The following is a 23822-nucleotide window of genomic DNA, read 5'->3' on the forward strand; positions in this document are numbered from 1 at the left end:
TTAAAGATTTTCATTTTCTTGGCTTGTCAAGACTCAAGCCGGGACCCAAGTGAGACACAGCCCAGCTCCCCCCCGCTCCCCCCGCCCCGCCCCCCACAGCCCTTTACGAAGCTGGGAGAGCTTTTCCAGAAACAGTGCCAGAAAGTCCAGTTCCACCGGCCGGCGCGGCTCATGGTGGAGCGTCGGCCTGTGAACCGGGAGGCTATGGTTTGATTCCTGGTCGGGGCACAGCCCGGGTGGCGGGCTCGGTCCCCAGTGTGGGGCGTTCAGGAGGCAGCTGATCCATGAGTCTCTCTCATCACTGATGTTTCTATCTTTCTCTCCCTCTCCCTTCCTCTCTCTCTAAAAAAATCAATAAAAACATTTTTAAAAAAAGGCTGGAGCAGAGGCAAGGTGGTCCGCCCGTCCGTGTGTGGATCTGGGTCCAGGGGTCTCCCTTGGCAAGCGTCCCTCGGGTCCGTCTCACCGGCCGCTTCTCTCTCCTTCAGCTCCTCGCAGCGGGTCGGCGCCGCCGGGCAGGATGGTGGACACCGAGAGCCCGATCTGCTCCCTCTTCCCCCTCGAGGCCGACGACCTGGAGAGCCCGCTCTCGGAAGAGTTCCTGCAGGAAATGGGCAGCATCCAGGACATGTCCCAGTCCCTCGGCGAGGACAGCTCCGGAAGCTTCAGCTTCACCGACTACCAGTACTTAGGCAGCGGCCCCGGGTCCGAGGGCTCCGTCATCACGGGTGAGTGTGTGGCTCCGGGAGCGCCTGTTTCTCCGCCGAGAAAAGGTGCCTTTAGCGGGGGGCTGGGCGGGGGGCGCATCTCCTGCCACGACAGTGACATCTTTCATGCGACGACTGTAGCCGTGCTTTTGCCCCTCTTGCATTCCCTGAGCACAGACGCCCCTAGTGTGATAAAAATGGCTCCTTTTCAAAAAAAAAAATATTTTTATTGATTTCAGAGAGGAAGGGAGAGCGAGAGAGAGAGACATCAATGATGAGAGAGAATCATGGACCGGCTGCCTCCTGCACGCCCCCCGCTGGGGATCGAGCCCGCAACCCGGGCACGTGCCCTGACAGGGAATCGAACTGTGACCTCCCAGTTTCTAGGTCGACGCTCACCACTGAGCCACACCAGCTGGGCTGCTCCTTTTTAAACCTGGATGGGTACATGAGCCAGCTCCTGCTTCCTGCGTTAAGAGCAACAAGGCCCCCCGCCAGCATGACTCAGTGGTTAGAGTGTGCCCTGCGGGCTGAGGAGTCAGGGGCTCAATTCCCGGTCAAGGGCACATGCCTGGGTTGCACATTTAATCCCCATCCCTGGTCTGGGCGTGTGCAGGAGGCTGTCAATCAGTGTGTCTTTGTCACATGGATCTCTCTCTCTCTCTCTCTTCCTCTCTCTCTTTCTCCCTCCCTCCCTCCCTCCCCCCTCCCCTCCCCTTCCCTTCCACTCTTTCTAAAAATCAGTGGAAAAATGCCCTCCATCCTTGGCTGAGGACTAACAACCACAATAGAAGTAGAACTCGGGTCTGTCCGGTGGCCTGCGTGTTTGCAGGCAGGGACCTGGGCAAACGCCTCGTTCCGTAGGCAGCGGCGAGGCCGCCCCAGCACGTGCTGTGAGCAGCTGCTGGTTTGAGGGGCCGTCGGGGCTGGGCTGGCACGGGGCTTTCCGCACGGGGCGGAGGTGGTCTTGGGTGGGGACCGGAGCAGGTGGACTCGGAGGAGCGGCAGCTGTGGCTGGGAACGGGTCTGGGTGCGGTTCCCGCCTGAGAGGGGGACACGGGGCCTGGGGGAGTCGTGAGAAGGGTCTCCGTGGCCACGTCTGGAGAAGGTCTCAGGCCCTTTCCCTCCCCGGCTCCTCTGCTGAGTTCTTGGCCTGGAGCACGCTCCCCGACGGTCTTCTCTTCTCGCTCATTCCCGCTCCTGGAAGGTGGTTTCCGTGACCTTACACGGCGGGAAGTGCTATTCGCGGGGAAGACCTGCGTGCAGATGGCGGTGGGGAGTGCGTGCTCTGAACGCCCCCCCCCACCCCCCTCCAGCTCCCCTGGGCACTGGGGGCAGACGCTGCTGACAGGAGCGGCAGGAGGGTCTGTGGGGCTGCGAGGGGCGAGGGGCGGGGGCAGCCAGGAACAGGAGCAGGGGTGGGGGGAGAATCTTCTCGTTCACGTACCTGCCTTGCATCTCCTTTGGCGAAGCTTCTGTTCAGATCTCAGCCCGTGTTCAGGCTGAGCTGTCTTCCTGCTCTGGCTGCTGCGGGCATATTCAGGGTCTGAGTACTCTCATTAGCTGCGGGATTTAGACCTTTTCCCTCCAAGTCTGGGCTTGTCTTATCGGGGTCTTTCCAGGAGCCTGACGCCCTGGATGGGACCACGTCCGCCGACCAGAGCTGTGTTCCTCACGGACCTGCTCTGCGTCAGACCCGAGGAACCCGTGTCTGACCCACAGCCGCGTCCGGAAGTCTGCGTTTTTAGGGTTGCGCTGGCGTGTGAGACTCGGGGCTCGTTCTTGTATCTGATCTACGCTCTTTCCTCTCCTTTCTCTTGCATCTGTCATTGTTCCAGCGCCTCCCCTCGGTGACCTTGGCACCTTTGTCCAGCACCGGCCGCCCATAGGTGTGGCTCTATTTCTGGACCCTCTGTTCCGTTCCATGGATGCGTGCGTCTCATTTGACACCAGTACCACAGGTTCCCGAGGTCGGGGAGCAGAAGTCCTCCAGCTTGATTCTTCTCTCCTGAAAACGTTTGAGGATCCTGGGCCCTTTCCATTCCCGTATTAACTCTAGAATCAGTGTGTCCGTTTCTCCCAAAGCAGCCTGCGGAGGCTTTGATTGGGGTGGCGTTGAACCCGGCGATCGCTGCGGGGAGGAGGATGGACACCTTAAGAATGCTGGGTCCAGAAATACAAATGATTGTTAAAAAATACTATGGACAGCTCTACTCCAACAAACTAGACAACCTGGAGGAAATGGACAAATTCCTAGAAAAATACAACATTCCAAAACTCAATCAGGAAGAATCTAAAAATCTCAACAGGCCAATAAGTATGGAAGAAATTGAAGCAGTCATCAAAAAGCTTCCAGCAAACAAAAGCCCAGGACCAGACGGCTTCACAGGGGAGTTTTACCAAACATTCAAGGAAGAACTAAAACCTATCCTCCTCAGACTACTACAAAAAATTCAAGAGGAAGGAACACTTCCAAGCTCATTCTATGAAGCCAGCATCACCCTAATACCAAAACCAGGTAAAGACAACACAATGAAAGAAAATTATAGGCCAATATCCCTCATGAACATAGATGCCAAAATCCTCAACAAAATCTTAGCAAATCGGATCCAGCAGTACATCAGAAAGATCATACACCATGACCAAGTAGGATTTATCCCAGGGATGCAAGGATGGTACAATATCCGCAAATCAATAAACGTGATACATCACATAAACAAATTGAAAGAAAAAAACCACATGGTCATATCAATTGATGCAGAAAAACCATTTGACAAAATTCAACACCCATTTTTGATAAAAACTCTCAGCAAGGTGGGAGTAGAAAGATCATACCTCAACATAATAAAAGCCATATATGACAGGCCCACAGCCAACATCATACTCAATGGACAAAAACTAACACCGTTTCCCCTAAGAACAGGAACAAGACAGGGATGCCCCCTCTCACCACTCCTGTTCAACATAGTACTGGAAGTGTTAGCCATTGCAATTCGGCAAGAAGAAGAAATAAAAGGCATCCAAATTGGAAAAGAGGAAGTAAAACTGTCCTTATTTGCAGACAACATGATATTATACATACAAAACCCTAGAGACTCCATCAAAAAGCTACTAGACTTAATACATGAATTTGGCAATATAGCAGGATACAAAATTAACCCCAAGAAATCTGAGGCATTTCTATACACCAATAGTGAACTTTCAGAAAGAGAGATTATAAAAACAATCCCGTTTACCATCGCACCAAAAAAATTAAGCTACCTAGGAATAAACTTAACTAAAGAGGTAAAAGACCTTTACTCAGAAAACTACAGGACGTTGAAAAAAGAGATAGAGGAAGACATAAACAGATGGAAGAACATACCGTGTTCATGGATTGGTAGAATCAACATCATTAAAATGTCCATACTACCCAAAGCAATCTATAAATTCAACGCACTTCCCATTAAAATACCAACGGCATATTTCACAGACCTAGAATGAACTCTCCAAAAATTCATCTGGAATAAAAAAAGACCCCGAATAGCTGCAGCAATCCTGAAAAAGAACAAAGTAGGTGGGATCTCAATACCAGATATCAAGTTGTATTACAAAGCCACTGTTCTCAAAACTGCCTGATACTGGCACAAGAATAGGCATATAGATCAATGGAATAGAATAGAGAGCCCAGAAATCGGCCCGAACCAATATGCTCAATTAATATTTGACAAAGGAGGCAAGAACATACAATGGAGCGAAGATAGTCTCTTCAATAAATGGTGTTGGGAAAATTGGACAGATATATGCAAGAAAATGAAACTAGACCTCCAACTTACACCATACACAAAAATAAACTCAAAATGGTTAAAGGACTTAAATGTACGACAGGAAACCATAAAAATTCTAGAAGAATCCAAAGGCAACAAAATCTCAGACATATGCCGAAGCAATTTCTTCACTGATACAGCTCCTAGGGCACTTGAAACTAAAGAAAAAATGAACAAATGGGACTACATCAAAATAAAAAGCTTCTGCACAGCAAAAGAAACCATCAACAAAACAATGAGAAAACCCACTATGTGGGAAAACATATTTGCCAATGTCATATCTGATAAGGGCCTAATCTCCAAAATTTATAGGGAACTCATACAACTTAACAAAAGGAAGATAAACAATCCAATCAAAAAATGGGCAAAGGACCTAAATAGACACCTTTCAAAAGAGGACATTCAGAAAGCCAAGAGACATATGAAAACATGCTCAAAGTCACTAATCATCCGAGAGATGCAAATCAAAACAACAATGAGGTACCATCTCACACCTGTCAGACTGGCTATCATCAACAAATCAACAAACGACAAGTGCTGGAGAGGATGTGGAGAAAAAGGAACACTTGTGCACTGCTGGTGGGAATGCAGACTGGTGCAGCCACTATGGAAGACAGTATGGAGTTTCCTCAAAAAACTGAAAATGGAACTCCCATTTGACCCTGTGATCCCACTTCTAGGAATATATCCCAAGAAACCAGAAACACCAATCAGAAAGGATATATGCACCCCTATATTCATAGCAGCACAATTCACCATAGCTAAGATCTGGAAACAGCCTAAGTGCCCATCAGTAGATGACTGGATTAGAAAACTGTGGTACATCTACACGATGGAATACTATGCTGCTGTAAAAAGGAAGGAACTCTTACCATTTGCAACGTCATGGATGGAACTGGAGAGCATTATGCTAAGTGAAATAAGCCAGTCAATGAAGGAAAAATACCACATGATCTCACTCATTCATGGATAATAGAGACCATTATAAACTTTTGAACAATAATAGATACAGAGGCAGAGCTGCCTCAAACAGATTGTCAAACTGCAGCGGGAAGGCCGGGAAGGGTTGGGGGGCAGGAGGTAAGGGGGTAAGAGATCAACTAAAGGACTTGTATGCATGCATATAAGCATAACCAATGGACATAAGACACTGGGGGATAGGGGAGGCTAGGGGACTGTCTAGGGCGGGGGGATAAAATGGACACATATGTAATACCCTTTGTAATACTTTAAGAAATAAATAAAAAATAATTTTTTTTTTAAAGTTTAAAAAAAAAAAAAAAGAATGCTGGGTCTTCTGAGCCAAGACTTGATTTCTCCACTTACTTTAGGTCTTTAACTGCCCGCAGCAATGTTTTGTAGTTTCTCGTGTCGGGGGCTTTCGCATTTCTTGTCAGATGTATGGCTAGGCGTCTCATGTTTTTTTGATGCAGTTGTAAATACTTTTCAAATTTCAATTTCTGATCATTTGTTGCTGTTGATAAAGGTACAGTTGATTTGCCGTTGATCTTTATCCCACGCTCTTGTTGAACGGATAATCCGTTCTAGTGGTTTTATATGCATTCTTTGGGGTCTTCTACACAGGTAATTGTGTCATCTGCACATGAAGACCGTTTTCCTTCTTCCTTTTCTAGCTGGACGCCTTTATTTATTTTCCTTGTCTTATGACACTGGTTAGAACCTCCAGTACAACGTTGGATGGACTTGAAACATCCCCGCCTTGCTCCCGATCTCAGAGGGAAAGCATCCATTCATTCCGTCTCTTGCCACTAAGCATGATGTTAGCAATAGTTTCTTACAACTGTTCTTCATCAGCTGAGGAGGTTCCCTTCTGATGCTAGTTCTCTGTGAGTTTTTATGAAGAATGGATGTTGGATTTTTCCCGATACTTTTCCTGCATCAAGTGAGAGGATCGAATTGTTTTTCCTTCTTCGTTTGTGCATTTAGTGAATTACACTGTTCGATTTTCACAGGTTAAGACAACCTTGCGTTTCCGGGGTGAATCCTACTTGGTCTTCATGTAGTACCCTCTTCATGTACTTGCTAACGTTTTAGGAACCTTTGCATCCATGTACACGAAGTGTATTGGTTCTATTTTCTCTCCTTGTAGCCTTTGTCTGGTGTTGGCATTAGATTAATGCTGGCCTCAGGGGTGAGTTAGGGAGTATTCCCTCCTCTTCTGTTTTTTTGGATGTATTTCTGTAGAATTGATTTTATTTTTTAAACTAGAGGCCCCCTCAGCCCAGCCTGCACCCTCTCCAATCCGGGACATCCCTCTCACAATCCGGACCACTGGCTCCTAACTGCTCATCCGCCTGCCTGCCTGATGGCCCCTAACTGCCTCCCCTGCCAACCTGATCACCCCTAACTGTCTCTGCCTGCCAGTCTGATTGCCCCCAACTGCCCCTCCTGCTGGCCTGGTCGCCCCACTCAGCCTGCTGTTCAGTCATCGGTCCAGTTGTTTCGGTTGTGACGGCCCCTGGCTTTTTATATATTGGGATGCTTGATAGATTTCACAGATGAAACTATGTTCTTTCTTCTCCTCCTCCTCCTCCTCCTTCTTCTCCCCCGGTCTTATTTTAATCTATGTTTCGTTTTGGATAGTTTGTTTTGCAATGTCTTTGAGTTTACTGATCTTCCTTCTGTCCTATCTAATCTTCTCCCAATCCCATTCAATATATTTTTCATATCAGATATTATGATATCATGGTTTATATTTTTTTACCCCTCTCTCTACCTAACATGTTCAGTCTTTCATCTGGCTTCTTGGACATTTAAAAAATCTCTTGTCTACAAAATCTATCACCTGTATGAGTCATTCCTGGGTCCGTTTCAGCACATTGATTTTTCTCCTTATCATGGGTCACATTTTCTGCTTCTTTGCGTGTTTTGTCATTTTTTTGGATGTCGTACATTGTGTTGGTGACGGATATTTCTGTCTTCCTGTAGGTATTCTTGAGCTTTGTTCTAGGATGCAGTTCAATTGCTTGAAAAATGTTTTATCCTTTCGGGCCTTGTTTTGACGCCAGAGGTAATTTTGCCTGATACTGAGGCAAAGCGCTTTGCCAAGCGGCCCATGAATTCTGAGGCTTCCCACTGTGAGTGGGGGACCAGCGCCGTGTCCAGCTCCTGGGAGCCCCGGGGTGTCCCCTCGGGTCATCTCAGGTTGCTCCTGGGTCTCTTCTTTTCATCTCTCTCGGCCGACAGAGCAGAGACATAGCAATCGCATCTGTGCACATCTGCTCTCTGCGCCTCGCCATCTCCGCGGGGCATTCTGGCCTCCTCCTCTGTCATCCTACTCGCCCCGCTCCGGCAGCGGGAACCCGGCTCCGCCCTCCACACTCCTTCCATCAATTGTTCGTTCCCAGTACGTGTGCGCGCGGCGGTTTCAGACGTGTCAGCCCAGCCCGTGGCTGCCTCATCGGCTCGCGTGCAGTGCTCCTGGCGCTGCGGCCTTGAGTCTCCGACCCACTCATTCCCCAGGTTCCGAGGGCAGCGCCTCTCCCCCTCAGCGAGCTTGTTCCGTGCCTGTGGAACCCCGCGGGGTTCTTGGAGGGGGGGGCACGCTGCCTTTTATCGGGCTCCCCAGACCTCCCGCATCAGTCTTGCTTTATTTGCAACATTAAGGACCGCTCGTTACTGTGAAGTTGTGTGGATTTTGACAAGGGCGTAGCCTCGTGCGTCCACTATCGCGTTTTCATACGAGTGGCTTCCCTACCGCCAAAGAGCCCCTGTGCCCCTGGCCTTCAGCCCAGCCCGCCCGGCCCCACCGAGCCACGATCGTCTCCCCGGCCTGCAGCCCGGCCTGTGCCAGAACTTCCGGCTGGAGCGCGCAGGCCGCTCCCTCTCCACCCACTCGCCTGCCGAGGGCACTGGGTGCTTGAGCTCGCTTTCTGCGTGGACGTCCGTTGTCAGATGGCTCGGGTGAATCTCTGGGAACATAATTCCTCTCGCGTGTGGGATTCTGCGACCTGTCCTCCACAGTGCCTGCACACGGTGGTGGCAGGGTTTGGAGTTAGCCATCCTGATAGGCGTGTAGTGACGTCTCACTGTCGTGTTCATGCCGTTTCCCAGCGACCGGCGACGGCGCATCGCGTCGTTTCATATGCTCCCTTGCAGCCGGTACGCCTTCTCCAGTGGGCGTCCGTTCAGACCTTGGCCCATTTTTCAATTGGGTAGTTGTTTTTGTTTTGTTTTGTTTTTAAATATATTTTATTGATTTTTTACAGAGAGGAAGGGAGAGGGATAGAGAGTTAGAAACATCGATGAGAGAGAAACATCGATTAGCTGCCTCCTGCACACCCGCTACTGGGGATGTGCCCACAACCAAGGTACATGCCCTTGACTGGAATCGAACCTGGGACCCTTCAGTCTGCAGGCCGACGCTCCATCCACTGAGCCAACCCGGTCGGGGCAATTGGGTAGTTTTATTATTGTGACAGTTAAGTCTCTTTGCATACTTGAGTTACGAACCTTTTGCAGATGTTTTCTCCTGCTCCGTGGCCTGTCTTTCATTTTCTTAACGGTGTGTTCTGCAGAGCAGGCGTTTTAATTTGAAGAGAGTGCAGCTTAGCCTTGTCGGCTCAGTGGTTGAGCATCGACCTGTGAACCAAGAGTCACGGTTCGATTCCTAGTCAGGGCACAGGCCCAGGTTGCGGGCTTGATCCCCACTGGGGGGCGTGCAGGAGGCAGCCAGTCCATGATTCTCTCTCATCACTGATGTCTCTCTCTCTTGCTCTCCCTTCCTCTCTGAAATCAATAAAAATATATTTTAAAAAAGAGTCCAACTTGTTTTTTCCTTTCCCGGGTTCTGCTTTTGGCACCACGTGATTTTTATGCTTCGTCCTGGTGCAGTTTGCCGAGTTAATGCAGAAGAGCTGGGAGGAAGCAGGCAGAGTAACGGGTTCTGTAGGATGCATCAGGGGCGGGGGCTCAGGGAGCCGGTGGGTGGAGGGACCGGCCAGACAGCCAGGTCTGCGGGTCCAGAACCCGGGCAGCTGGGCGGGCCTGTGGGCGATGCCAGTGCATAGCAGTCGTAGGGGCACAGGAGGGGGTGGGACAGCCCAGGACAGGGCGCCTCAGGCCAGGAGCCCCGCCCACAGCTGCCGCTCCTCACTCAGCCCCTCCCCTGTGACATCAGACCCTCATGAAGTTGATGGAGACAGACGGTGGGGGGGATGCTGTGAAAATTCACCAGTGTCTCCTGTCTGTCTGCAGACACGCTTTCCCCGGCTTCGAGCCCCTCGTCGGTGTCTTACCCTGTGGTCCCCGGCAGCGCTGACGAGGCCTCCAGCACAGCACTCAACATCGAATGCAGAATCTGTGGGGACAAAGCCTCGGGCTACCATTACGGGGTTCACGCGTGTGAAGGCTGCAAGGTACGTGGGGCCCCGAGAAGCAAGCAGGCGGCCTGCTCCAGGGACCACATGTGATTCATTTTATTTTATTTACTTACCAGAGGCCCGGTGCACAAAAATTTGTGCACTCTGGGGGGGCGGGGGGTGTCCCTCAGCTCGGCCTATGCCCTCTTGCAGTCTGGGACCCCTCAGAGGATGTCCACCTGCTGGCTTAGGCCCACTCCCTGGAAGATCGGGCCCAAACTGGCAGTCAGACATCCCTCTGGCAGCCCAGCAGCCCTCGGGGCATGTCCACTTGCCAGCGGGGAGCAGGCCTAAGCTGCAGTCGGACATCCTTAGCGCTGCTGAGGAGGCAGGATAGGCTCCCGCCACCACCGCTGTACTGGTAGCCATCAGCCTGGCTTGTGGCTGAGCAGAGCTCCCCTTGTGGGAGTGCACTGACCACCAGGGGACAGCTCCTGCATTGAGCATCTGCCCCCTGGTGGTCAGTGTGTGTCATAGTGACCAGTCATTCTCAGTCATTCTGCTGTTAGGGTCAATTTGCATATTACCCTTTTATTATATAGGATGTTTAATCCCCACCTGAGGGTATTTTCCCATTGATTTTAGAGAGAGTGGAAGAGAGAGGGAGAGACAAAGAGAAACATCGATGTGAGAGAAACACATTGATTTGTCGCCTCCTGCAGGCATCCCGACCAGGGCCTGGGCTGGGGAGGAGCCTGCAACCAAGGTACATGACCTTGACCGGAATCGAACCCGGGACCCTTTGGTCCACAGGTCGACGCTCTACCCACTGAGCCACACCGGCGAGGGCCCTTTTATTTTACACACGTTTGTCATTGCGGAAACAGATGTGCCGAAGGCAGTCAATATGAAATGGAGCTAAGCAACAGGATGTCTCTCTTCGGAGAGCCGGGCAGGCCCCCACTGGCCTTGTAAACGCCGCAGGGACGTGTGCTCTAAAGGCACGTACGCCGTTCAGGGGCCCGTCACTGAATACGAGGCTGGGAGCTTTGGCCCCGCCTCTCGCATCCTCACCAGCACGCGGGAGGGCAGGGGTGCCATGGCGATCAGAGACCTGCGCGTCTTTCTTGCCCCGTGGCCCACGGCGCCTGGCAATAGCTGGCCCGGTGCTGCCCCGCCCCAGCGGCTCCTGACCCCCCACGACTCCGGCTGCTCAGCCAGCCCGCCACACACGTGACGCAGGCCCGCGGCTCCGCAGGTCAGGCCGCGCCCCGGCATTCTGCCCGCTGGGTCCCTGGCCCTTCGGTGGCTTTCCAGCGTGACAGTAAGAAGGACACGGGCCGACACCTGCGGCTCCCAGGGCAGCGCGTCCCTTTACAACTCCATGCACACGTCAGGGCGGCCTTCCGCGCCGTGAGGCACAGCAGAGCTGGTCGTCTGAGTGTCGGTTACACCGGAGTCCACTTTCACCTGTAATGATATTTAAATTACTTTCAACTAGTCGCAATTACATCAGACTTTTCAGAACTATGTCTCTGAATTTAGTTCATGCCAAAAGAGGTAATGCGTGAACAGGAAGGAGGTAACGCATGAACAGGAAGGAGGTAACGCGTGAACAGGAAGGAGGTAACGCGTGAGCAGGAAGGAGGTAACGCGTGAACAGGAAGGAGGTAACGCGTGAACAGGGAGGAGGTAATGCGTGAACAGGAAGGAGGTAATGCGTGAACAGGAAGGAGGTAATGCGTGAACAGGGAAGAGGTAATGCGTGAACAGGAAGGAGGTAATGCGTGAACAGGGAAGAGGTAATGCGTGAACAGGAAGGAGATAATGCGTGAACAGGAAGGAGGTAATGCGTGAAGAGGAAGGAGGTAATGGGTGAACAGGAAGGAGGTAACGCGTGAACAGGAAGGAGGTAACGCGTGAACAGGAAGGAGGTAACGCGTGAACAGGGAAGAGGTAATGCGTGAACAGGAAGGAGGTAATGCGTGAACAGGGAAGAGGTAATGCGTGAACAGGAAGGAGGTAATGCGTGAACAGGAAGGAGGTAACGCGTGAACAGGAAGGAGATAACGCGTGAACAGGAAGGAGGTAACGCGTGAACAGGAAGGAGGTAACGCGTGAACAGGGGAGAGGTAACGCGTGAACAGGGAAGAGGTAACGCGTGAACAGGAAGGAGGTAACGCGTGAACAGGAAGGAGGTAACGCGTGAACAGGGAAGAGGTAATGCGTGAACAGGAAGGAGGTAACGCGTGAACAGGGAAGAGGTAACGCGTGAACAGGAAGGAGGTAACGCGTGAACAGGGAGGAGGTAACGCGTGAACAGGGAGGAGGTAACGCGTGAACAGGAAGGAGGTAACGCGTGAACAGGAAGGAGGTAATGCGTGAACAGGAAGGAGGTAACGCGTGAACAGGAAGGAGGTAACGCGTGAACAGGGAGGAGGTAACGCGTGAACAGGGAGGAGGTAACGCGTGAACAGGGAGGAGATAATGCGTGAACAGGAAGGAGGTAATGCGTGAAGAGGAAGGAGGTAATGGGTGAACAGGAAGGAGGTAACGCGTGAACAGGAAGGAGGTAACGCGTGAACAGGAAGGAGGTAACGCGTGAACAGGGAAGAGGTAACGCGTGAACAGGGAGGAGGTAACGCGTGAACAGGGAAGAGGTAACGCGTGAACAGGGAGGAGGCAACGCGTGAACAGGGAGGAGATAATGCGTGAACAGGAAGGAGGTAATGCGTGAAGAGGAAGGAGGTAACGGGTGAACAGGAAGGAGGTAACGCGTGAACAGGAAGGAGGTAACGCGTGAACAGGAAGGAGGTAACGCGTGAACAGGGAAGAGGTAATGCGTGAACAGGAAGGAGGTAACGCGTGAACAGGAAGGAGGTAACGCGTGAACAGGAAGGAGATAACGCGTGAACAGGAAGGAGGTAACGCATGAACAGGAAGGAGGTAACGCGTGAACAGGGGAGAGGTAACGCGTGAACAGGGAAGAGGTAACGCGTGAACAGGAAGGAGGTAACGCGTGAACAGGAAGGAGGTAATGCGTGAACAGGGAAGAGGTAATGCGTGAACAGGAAGGAGGTAATGCGTGAACAGGAAGGAGGTAACTTGTGAACAGGGGAGAGGTAACGCGTGAACAGGGAAGAGGTAACGCGTGAACAGGGAGGAGGTAATGCGTGAACAGGGAAGAGGTAATGCGTGAACAGGGAAGAGGTAACGCGTGAACAGGGAGGAGGTAACGCGTGAACAGGGAGGAGGTAACGCGTGAACAGGGAAGGAGGTAACGCGTGAACAGGAAGGAGGTAACGCGTGAACAGGGGAGAGGTAACGCGTGAACAGGAAGGAGGTAACGCGTGAACAGGGAAGGAGGTAACGCGTGAACAGGAAGGAGGTAACGCGTGAACAGGGGAGAGGTAACGCGTGAACAGGGGAGAGGTAACGCGTGAACAGGAAGGAGGTAATGCGTGAGCAGGAAGGAGGTAACGCGTGAACAGGGAAGAGGTAATGCGTGAACAGGAAGGAGGTAATGCGTGAACAGGAAGGAGGTAATGCGTGAACAGGAAGGAGGTAATGCGTGAACAGGGAAGAGGTAATGCGTGAACAGGAAGGAGGTAATGTGTGAACAGGAAGGAGGTAAGGCGTGAACAGGGAAGAGGTAATGCGTGAACAGGAAGGAGGTAACGCGTGAACAGGAAGGAGGTAACGCGTGAGCAGGAAGGAGGTAACGCGTGAACAGGGAAGAGGTAATGCGTGAACAGGAAGGAGGTAATGCGTGAACAGGAAGGAGGTAATGCGTGAACAGGAAGGAGGTAATGCGTGAACAGGGAAGAGGTAATGCGTGAACAGGAAGGAGGTAATGCGTGAACAGGAAGGAGGTAAGGCGTGAACAGGGAAGAGGTAATGCGTGAACAGGAAGGAGGTAATGCGTGAACAGGAAGGAGGTAATGCGTGAACAGGGAAGAGGTAATGCGTGACAGGGTAATGCGTGAACAGGAAGGAGGTAATGCGTGAACGGGGGAGAGGTAATGCGTGAACAGAAAGGAGGTAACGTGTGAACAGGAAGAGGTAATGCGTGAACAGGGAAGAGGTAATGCGTGAACAGGATGGAGGTAACGCGTGAACAGGAAGGAGGCAACGCGTGAACAGGAAGGAGGCAACGCGTGAACAGGAAGGAGGCAACGCGTGAACAGGAAGGAGGCAACGCGTGAACAGGAAGGAGGCAACGCGTGAACAGGAAGGAGGTAACGCGTGAACAGGGAAGAGGTAATGCGTGAACAGGATGGAGGTAACGCGTGAACAGGGAAGAGGTAACGCGTGAACAGGAAGGAGGTAACGCGTGAACAGGGAGGAGGTAACGCGTGAACAGGGAGGAGGTAACGCGTGAACAGGGAGGAGGTAACGCGTGAACAGGAAGGAGGTAACGCGTGAACAGGAAGGAGGTAACGCGTGAACAGGAAGGAGGTAACGCGTGAACAGGGAAGAGGTAATGCGTGAACAGGGAAGAGGTAACGCGTGAACAGGAAGGAGGTAACGCGTGAACAGGAAAGAGGTAACGCGTGAACAGGGAAGAGGTAACGCGTGAACAGGGAAGAGGTAACGCGTGAACAGGAAGGAGGTAATGCGTGAACGGGGGAGAGGTAACGCGTGAACAGGAAGGAGGTAATGCGTGAACAGGGAAGAGGTAACGCGTGAACAGGAAGGAGGTAACGCGTGAACAGGAAGGAGGTAACGCGTGAACAGGGAAGAGGTAACGCGTGAACAGGGAAGAGGTAACGCGTGAACAGGAAGGAGGTAATGCGTGAACGGGGGAGAGGTAATGCGTGAACAGGAAGGAGGTAATGGGTGAACGGGGGAGAGGTAATGCGTGAACAGGAAGGAGGTAATGCGTGAACGGGGGAGAGGTAATGCGTGAACAGGAAGGAGGTAACGCGTGAACAGGGAGAGGTAATGCTTGAACAGGGAAGAGGTAACGCATGAACAGGAAGGAGGTAACGCGTGAACAGGAAGGAGGTAACGCGTGAACAGGGAAGAGGTAACGCGTGAACAGGGAAGAGGTAACGCGTGAACAGGAAGGAGGTAACGCGTGAACAGGGAAGAGGTAACGCGTGAACAGGGAAGAGGTAACGCGTGAACAGGAAGGAGGTAATGCGTGAACGGGGGAGAGGTAATGCGTGAACAGGAAGGAGGTAATGGGTGAACGGGGGAGAGGTAATGCGTGAACAGGAAGGAGGTAATGCGTGAACGGGGGAGAGGTAATGCGTGAACAGGAAGGAGGTAACGCGTGAACAGGGAGAGGTAATGCTTGAACAGGGAAGAGGTAACGCATGAACAGGAAGGAGGTAACGCGTGAACAGGGAGGAGGTAACGCGTGAACAGGAAGGAGGTAACGCGTGAACAGGGAAGAGGTAACGCGTGAACAGGGAAGAGGTAACGCGTGAACAGGGAAGAGGTAACGCGTGAACAGGGAAGAGGTAACGCGTGAACAGGGAAGAGGTAACGCGTGAACAGGGAAGAGGTAACGCGTGAACAGGGAAGAGGTAACGCGTGAACAGGGAAGAGGTAACGCGTGAACAGGGAAGAGGTAACGCGTGAACAGGGAAGAGGTAACGCGTGAACAGGGAAGAGGTAACGCGTGAACAGGGAAGAGGTAACGCATGAACAGGAAGGAGGTAACGCGTGAACAGGGAGGAGGTAACGCGTGAACAGGAAGGAGGTAACGCGTGAACAGGGAAGAGGTAACGCATGAACAGGAAGGAGGTAACGCGTGAACAGGGAGGAGGTAACGCGTGAACAGGTTGCGGCTGAAGCCTTGAGTCCACTTCACGTCCCCGCCTCCCGCAGGGGTTCTTCCGGCGAACCATCCGCCTGAAGCTGGTGTACGACAAGTGTGACCGGAGCTGCAAGATCCAGAAGAAGAACCGGAACAAGTGCCAGTACTGCCGCTTCCACAAGTGCCTTTCGGTCGGGATGTCCCATAACGGTAGGTAAGGGAGCCGTCGCCGTTCAGCCCGGCCGCTCCCTCTCCGGGCTCCGGAGGAAGGAAAGCACATGCCGCAGCCATGAATGCCCGGGTCGTGCCGCAGCCGTGAATGCCCGGGTCCTGCCGCAGCCCGGACAGTGCCCGGGTCGTGCCGCAGCCCGGACAGTGCCCGGGTCGTGCCGCAGCCCGGACAGTGCCCGGGTCGTGCCGCAGCCCGGACAGTGCCCGGGTCGTGCCGCAGCCCGGACAGTGCCCGGGTCGTGCCGCAGCCCGGACAGTGCCCAGGTCGTGCTGCAGCCTGGACAGTGCCCGGGTCGTGCTGCAGCCTGGACAGTGCCCGGGTCGTGCCACAGCCGTGAATGCCCGGGTCGTGCCGCAGCCCGGACAATGCCCGGGTTGTGCCGCAGCCCAGACAATGCCCGGGTCGTGCCGCAGCCCGGACAGTGCCCGGGTCGTGCCGCAGCCCGGACAGTGCCCGGGTCGTGCCGCAGCCCTGAATGCCGGAGACAGGAAGCGCCTCAGGTAGCTGCGGCCAGCCCAGCGCGGGCGTCACTGTTAGAAGCGTCAGACGCTGAGACTCGGTGATGTGAGACTTTAAGCCGACTGTCAGTCACCGAGGTAGGCAGTGCCGTGAAGTTATCACACATAAGAAGTGTGTGCCATCGTCAGCATCCTGCTCCATTGTGAGTTTAATTGCATTAAAACCTATCCTCATTGTAGAACATGCCAGTTATTATGTGAAAATGAATTTACAATAACGAGTTCAGCCCTACCAGTGTGCTCAGAGGTTGAGCGTGGACCCATGAACCAGGAGGTCAGGGTTCGACTCCCAGTCAGGCACAGGCCCGGGTTGCGGGCTCCATTCCGTGGGGGGCGTGCAGGAGGCTGCCGATCCATGATTCTCTCTCTCTCTCCCTTCCTCTCGCTGAAATCAATATAAACATTAAAAAAATTAAATAATAAGTTCATAGAAGTTGCAGCCTGCCTTCTAGAAAAAGAAAAAGGGCGGTATAAACGCACTCCCAGGCCCAGCTTCATCTTAATCACAGACCGATGACGCACCCGTGAGCCCGTCCTACCAAAGCCACAATTCATGCTGTTGCCTTTTATTTTAACCTTGAAATTTTTAAAAAAATAGATAACTTTAGTGAGTTCAGAGAGGAAAAGAGTTCAGGGAGAGGGAGAGAGAAACATCAGTGATGAGAGAGAATTGTTGATCAGCTGCTTCCTGCACGCGCACAACCCAAGGCATGTGCCCCGACCTGGAATCTAACCGTGACCTCCTGGTTCACAGGTTGACGTCCAACCACTGAGCCACCCTGGCCGGGCTGTTTTAACCTTTTGAAAAGGGGCGGGACCCGGGGAGCCTGAGTTTCACTTTCATCTCCAAAGCAGAAAGTGGAGTGGGGCTGAGAGGCGCCTCTGACCTTCCCTGTCAGTTTCCATTCCGAGTGTAATTCCCGCGCGAACGTTCCGTGCCGCGGTCAGCCCTCCTTCTCGCCACGTGCTCACTTCTGTTTGTCCTCGTCATTTCATCCCCCCCCCCCCCCAGCAATCCGTTTTGGACGAATGCCAAGATCCGAAAAAGCGAAACTGAAAGCAGAAATCCTTACGTGTGACCACGACGTGGACGATTCGGAAACTGCGGACCTCAAGTCCCTGGCCAAGCGCATCTACGAGGCCTACCTGCGGAACTTCAACATGAACAAGGCCAAGGCCCGGGGCATCCTCGCCGGCAAGGCCAGCAGCAACCCGGTGGGTGTCGGCTGCGGTCTCCGCGTCCGCGGTCCCCTGGCCGGTGTCAGCCTGGGTGGCCGGAAGGGCGGGAAACAGGCCTTAGGTGGTGGGAAACCATCTGCCCGGAGGCCTGGGAGCCAGGGTAGGGGGACGCTTCAGTCAGAGACGCTAACGTGTCGCTCACCCGCTGTCCTTGGCTTTGATCTGCCGCAAGCTCCCAGCGACCACATTCTTAGAATGAGTGTGTAATTGGCGCACTCACAGCTCCCAGCGACCACATTCTTAGAATGAGGGTGTAATTGGCACACTCACAGCTCCCAGCGACCACGTTCTTAGAATGAATGTGTAATTGGCACACCCACAGCTCCCAGCGACCACGTTCTTAGAATGAATGTGTAATTGGGGCACTCACAGCTCCCAGCGACCACATTCTTAGAATGAGGGTGTAATTGGCACACTCACAGCTCCCAGCGACCACGTTCTTAGAATGAGTGTGTAATTGGGGCACTCACAGCTCCCAGTGACCACGTTCTTAGAATGTGTGTGTAATTGGCGCACTCACAGCTCCCAGCGACCACGTTCTTAGAATGAATGTGTAATTGGCGCACTCACAGCTCCCAGCGACCACGTTCTTAGAATGAATGTGTAATTGGCACACTCACAGCTCCCAGTGACCACGTTCTTAGAATGAGTGTGTAATTGGCGCACTCACAGCTCCCAGCGACCACGTTCTTAGAATGAATGTGTAATTGGCGCACTCACAGCTCCCAGCGACCACGTTCTTAGAATGAGTGTGTAATTGGGGCACTCACAGCTCCCAGTGACCACGTTCTTAGAATGAGTGTGTTATTGGCGCACTCACAGCTCCCAGCGACCACGTTCTTAGAATGAGTGTGTAATTGGCACACTCACAGCTCCCAGCTGAGAAGGGCATGTGCTGACAGGCTGTTGTGGGCAGTTCTGGCCTCTGCCTCCTCAGGAGCCCCTGTGAGTTCCCTGGGGACCACCCCCCCCCACACACACACACACCCACACACACACACGGCCTCCCCTGCCAGCCCCCTTCCTGCTGCCCTGCCCCCTCCGCAACCAGGTCGCCTCCGCTGCAGAGCTCTCCTCCGAGCTGCCCTCAGAGGGGGCGGCGAGGTTGGCGATGACCACGTGGGCCTTTCCCTTGGACCTGGGGCCCGGGTCCCATGGGTGCTCGTGAGTCACTTGAAGCCGCCTCCTTGGGAATCACAAGCTGGAAGTTGCAGTCACAGGAAAGGAAAGTATTTCCCAAGCTCTGGCTTTCATGAACAAACCAAACCTCTCTTCTTAGGGAGCCTTTTAATTCCCATGGGCTCTCCCCTTAAAGGGGCTGAGGCATTGAGGAGGGTTCAGGCAGCTGTTAAACAAGCCACAGCCGTGCCCGGCAGCCAGGGGCACCTGCAAATTAGACCCTCTCTGGGCCACAAGGGTTAAAGCCAAATAACCTTTAAAAATTTTTAAATTGATTTTAGAGAGGGGGGGGGGGAAGGAGGAGAGAGAGAGAGAGAGAGAGAGAGAGAGAGAGAGAGAGAGAGAGAGGAGTTGCAGCACGTATTCATGCATTCATCGGTTGCCTTGTGGTGCCCTGACCGGGGATTGAACTGCAGCCGAACCAGCTGAGCCACCCGGGCAGCCTTTCCCCTTGGCATTTCCGTCCTGGAGGTGACCAGTGAGTGCGGCCCGAGGTAGAGGAACCGACGCCCTGATCTCCTTCACGTCGTCTTAGGTCTCTGACATCTTCGCTTTCTCCCTGGGATTTTCAGAACTTAAAGGAAACTTAAAAGTCATCTTTACTCTTTTAAAAAAATAGGTTTTTACTGATTTGAGAGAGACGGGTGTGGGGGATCGGGAGAGGGAGAAGGAGACATCAGTGTTGAGCATTGACCCGTGGAGGTCACCTGTTCGATTCAGGTCAGGGCACAGGCCCGGGTTGTGGGCTCGATCCCCAGTGGGGGGCGTGCAGGAGGCGGCTGACCGATGATTCTCATCATCGATGTCTCTATCTCCCTCTCACTTCCTTTCTGAAATCAATAAAAATATGTTGAAAAAAATAATTTAAAAAAATAAAAAGTGAAGCAAGGGGACTACCTCTTGACATGTGGCTGAGAACGGGTCTGAAACTAGTTGACGAAGGAGTTTCCCATCATTCTCCACATCGCGGGCGCTGGGGGGGGGGGGGGGCGCTCCTGGCACCCCAGGACCTGCGCGGCCCTCGGATGGCTGCCTGGCACCACACTGCGCTTTCCTCCTGCTCGATGGGAATACGCATGCGACTTAAGTGGTCCCTGGATTGAAAAACAGGCCTAATATTTTATAACATCTCTAGAAATGTGTCGTGAAACCCAACCAGAAGTCATGAACTAATTCCATCCAGAGCGATCCTGCCACAACTCACAGATGTTCCCGAAAAGATGGCGCTGCCTCGCTTTCCACAGGAAATGCCATTTCACTGTCCTTTGGGGCTGGCTTGTCCTAAGTGACATCGTCACACACACAGGATGGCGTGGGGTGTGAGCAGAGGCAGCCTGCGGGTCTTGGCAGGGCGCCTGCGGGTCTTGGTGGGGCGCCGTCGGGGGCCGGGCGCTGTCTGCCCTGCGCTGCTCACAGGCCTGACGACTGCTTACGCGTTGGGAACGGCCACCTCTGACATCAGACGTGAGCGGACTCAGACCTGAGCGTCAAGGGCAGGTTCCGAAGGGAAGGCTCAGCTGCACGGGTTTTTTAAACAGTCTCACCACGAATGTGGAAGTTGGGCACGTTTCAAGGTGTTTTAGCTCCAGTTGCTCTAGCTTTTTAAAAACATATAAATATATATATTGCTCGACTTCAGAGAGGAAGAGAGGGGGAGAAAGAAACATCGATGATGAGAGAGAACCATGGATCGGCTGCCTCCTGCACGCCCCACATTGGGGATCGAGCCACAACCCGGGCCTGTGCCCTGACCAGAATCGAACTGTGACCTCCTGGCTCACAGGGCGACGCTCAGCCATGGAGCCAGGCCGGCCGGCACCTCCGCCAGGTCTTCAGAGAGGGCAGGCCCCGGGGGTTCAGGAGGGAATGGCCGGGGGGCGTGTGGCCTGTGCCACGGGGCTGGTCAGCTGGTCCAGGGTTGGGGCTCTGATGGGAAGGGGCAGGAAGGGGTCGGCCCCCACGCTTCCCCGTTACCCCAGAGCCGGGCTCTGACGGGCTTGTTTGCTTATTTCCCACGAACGCCGACCTTCTGAGTTGCGTGTTCTTGGCGTCAGATCGCTTCTGTGCAGTCCACGGGCGGTAACACCGGGCAGGGCTGTATCCGGCGGCTGCAGGAGCCGTCAGGATCCGGAGAAGGCTCTAACGCAGTGAAAGCGCTTTGCCAATACTGTCCCGTTAGCTTTCGTGCCAAGATCCGTACCTCACTTTCTGAGCAGTGCCCCCCCCTTCCCCCCCGGGTCAGGCGGTGACGCGTGTCCCACTGACCCTGCTGCTGAGGACCGCGCCCTGTCCCCGCCGCGGCTCTCCCGGCCATCGGGGTGCACGGCTGGAGGGCGGGTGTCGCCCGTCGCCTGACTGGGCCCTGCTTTCCTTGGCAGCCCTTCGTCATCCACGACATGGAGACGCTGTGCATGGCCGAGAAGACGCTGGTGGCCAAGCTGGTGGCCAACGGCATCCAGAACAAGGAGGCGGAGGTGCGCATCTTCCACTGCTGCCAGTGCACGTCCGTGGAGACCGTCACGGAGCTCACGGAGTTCGCCAAGGCCATCCCCGGCTTCGCGGGCCTGGACCTCAACGACCAGGTCACGCTGCTCAAGTACGGCGTGTACGAGGCCATCTTCGCCATGCTGGCGTCCGTCATGAACAAGGACGGCATGCTGGTGGCCTGCGGCAGCGGCTTCATCACCCGCGAGTTCCTCAAGAGCCTGCGCAAGCCCTTCTGCGACATCATGGAGCCCAAGTTCGACTTCGCCATGAAGTTCAACGCCCTGGAGCTGGACGACAGCGACATCGCCCTGTTCGTGGCGGCCATCATTTGCTGTGGAGGTGAGTCAGCGGCGCCACCTGCTCCCTGGCACTCACAGACTCCCCTGGGGGGAGGGGGGGCAGCGGTAGGTCCGACGGGGTGTGGGTGGTGCCATCGTGGAGCGGGCACTGGAGGGGGGAAAAGGGGGGGCCTGGGCCCCCATATTGCCACCAACCAGGAACAAGTGAGTTACACCAACACAGCACCATGTATTGTGCGTGAATACGTTGCCGGGGTCCAACCCCAGCAGGTCCAGGGGGGTGTGGACGGAGTCGGCGAAGAAGGAATGACACAGAGACAGCGTTCAGTTGATCAGCAGCCTAGCCAGGATCTCCAGCCAGGATCTCCAGCCAAGTTCTGGTCTGGATCTCCAGAGAGGTTCTGCTTAGGATCTCCAGCCAAGTTCTGTCCAGGTTCTCCAGCCAGGTTCAGTCACCAGGTTCTCTTGCCATGTTCTATAGTCAGGTTCAGTCCAGGATCTTTTGCCATGTTCTCTCGCTAGGTTCTGTCTCTAGGTTCTGTGTAGGTTCTGTCTTCTAAGTTCTGTTTTGTTACATCTGTATTTATACCAGTTGATTCCAATCCTATCAATCTCTATTCCAAAGGTTAGGGCGTTTCTTATCTCCATTCCAGGGAGTAAAGATTATGTAGCTTAAGCATGATTGTTCGTAGTTAAAGTGATTAATTACCCGCCTGGCACTTAGTTAAGAGGTTTTATTCCCTCCCTAACTTCAGGGGAAAATCCCTACCTGGGGAAACAACCTTTCTCAGAGAGGTGACCTTGGTTAAAACACATAGTGCCAAGAAGGTGAGCAAACATATTAAGAACAGTATGCTATATATGCCAGGTCCCTTGAAACAGCAAGGATGGACCGGCTCCCGGCAGGCAATACGTGCTGTCCGTTATGTGTGCTCTGGTTACAGTTATGACATGTGAATACCGGTATATGTTCTGCTTGTAATTAGCACGTCACATAGCCCGTCAGTAGCATGTCAGGTCTGCCTGGCAGTCGTGATGTCATGCAGCGTGTGGTGCGTCACATGATGACAGGCGTGCGCCGCACCACGTTTCAGTCAACGAGGACCCGCACCAGGCGGTCCCACGGGTCACCGCGGGGCCCAGGACTCAGCACCGCCCTCCGTGCCTGCTGGGCAGCCGCCGTGGCGCAGCGCAGGGTGAGGGGCAGCGCGCGTGACGTCATAAACGGCTGTCCTGGCTCCTCCCGCTCCCCTCACCGTCCTGTCTGCGTGAACTCCCTCGACGTTTAGGCAGAAACGCCTCTGGCAGCAGCCATGCTGCGCGCAGGCCTCACGCCTCGTGTCGTTTCTTCCTGTGCTTCATTGAACCTCTGGTTGTTGTTTTGTTTTGTTTTGAATCCTCACCCGAGGATCTTTTCCCATTGGTTTTAGGGAGAGTGGGAGAGAGAGGGAGAGACAGAGAGAAACATGGCTGCGAGAGAAACACATCGATTGGTTGCCTCCTGCAGGAGCCCTGACCAGGGCCCGGGCCGGGGAGGAGCTCGCAACCGAGGTGCGTGCCCTTGAATGGAATCGAACCCGGGACCCTTGGGTCCGCAGGCTGACGCTCTACCCGCTGAGCCAAACTGGCCAGGCCCACTCTGGTCTCCTGTGGTCAGGTCTACAGTGTCTGAAGCCCGGCGCTTCCGGGGAGAAAGGCCTGGCAGGAAGGGAGCTGGTGTCTTGGGCGTCGCCATGGTGACCATCAACTCAGCCCTTTCTCTCTCCTTTGGGGACAGATCGCCCGGGCCTCCTGCACGTGGGACAGATCGAGAAGATGCAGGAGGGCATCGTGCACGTGCTCCGGCTGCACCTGCAGGGCAACCACCCCGACGCCGCCTTCCTCTTCCCCAAGCTCCTGCAGAAGATGGCGGACCTGCGGCAGCTGGTCACGGAGCACGCGCAGCTGGTGCAGGTCATCAAGAGGACCGAGGCGGACGCCGCGCTGCACCCGCTGCTGCAGGAGATCTACCGCGACATGTACTGAGGCCCCGAGCGCAGGAGGAGCCGCTCCGCAGCTGCGGAGAGGGGAGCGAGGCCCGCCGCGCCCTGGGCCCGGGACCCGTCCCCACCGCCGGCCTCCCCGCCTCGCCCGCCGTAGCCGGGAGTGGGCAGCGGCGGCGGCGGGAGAAGCCTGCCGGGCATCAGTCCATCCGATGTCCTGACAGCGCCCTCGCAACGCCCACTGAACACCCCGACCTCACAGCAGCGGGCTGCCTGCCAGTCCCG

At 54.1% G+C, this 23822-nt stretch overlaps 1 protein-coding gene across 3 annotated transcripts; it reads left to right on the forward strand.

Moving 5' to 3' along the window:
• Window positions 1–520: 520 nt before the first annotated feature.
• On the forward strand, window positions 521–23580 carry PPARA (peroxisome proliferator activated receptor alpha; the record flags this gene model as incomplete). 3 transcript variants are annotated; one of them, XM_081115045.1, is made up of 6 exons in its annotated part: window positions 521–728; window positions 9731–9891; window positions 15673–15811; window positions 17364–17566; window positions 21148–21595; window positions 23333–23580. In XM_081115045.1, 6 exons carry the CDS (start codon window positions 521–523, stop codon window positions 23578–23580), a joined length of 1407 nt encoding a protein of 468 aa, XP_080971171.1. The 3 variants fall into 3 exon arrangements, with proteins under 3 accessions (XP_080971171.1, XP_080971172.1, XP_080971173.1); XM_081115046.1 differs by having other exon boundaries at window positions 17364–17551; XM_081115047.1 differs by lacking the exons at window positions 17364–17566; window positions 21148–21595.
• Window positions 23581–23822: the final 242 nt, after the last annotated feature.

This window comes from Myotis nattereri (genome assembly GCF_964212035.1).
Source record: "Myotis nattereri genome assembly, chromosome: 2".
NCBI classification, from domain to species: Eukaryota; Metazoa; Chordata; class Mammalia; order Chiroptera; family Vespertilionidae; genus Myotis; species Myotis nattereri.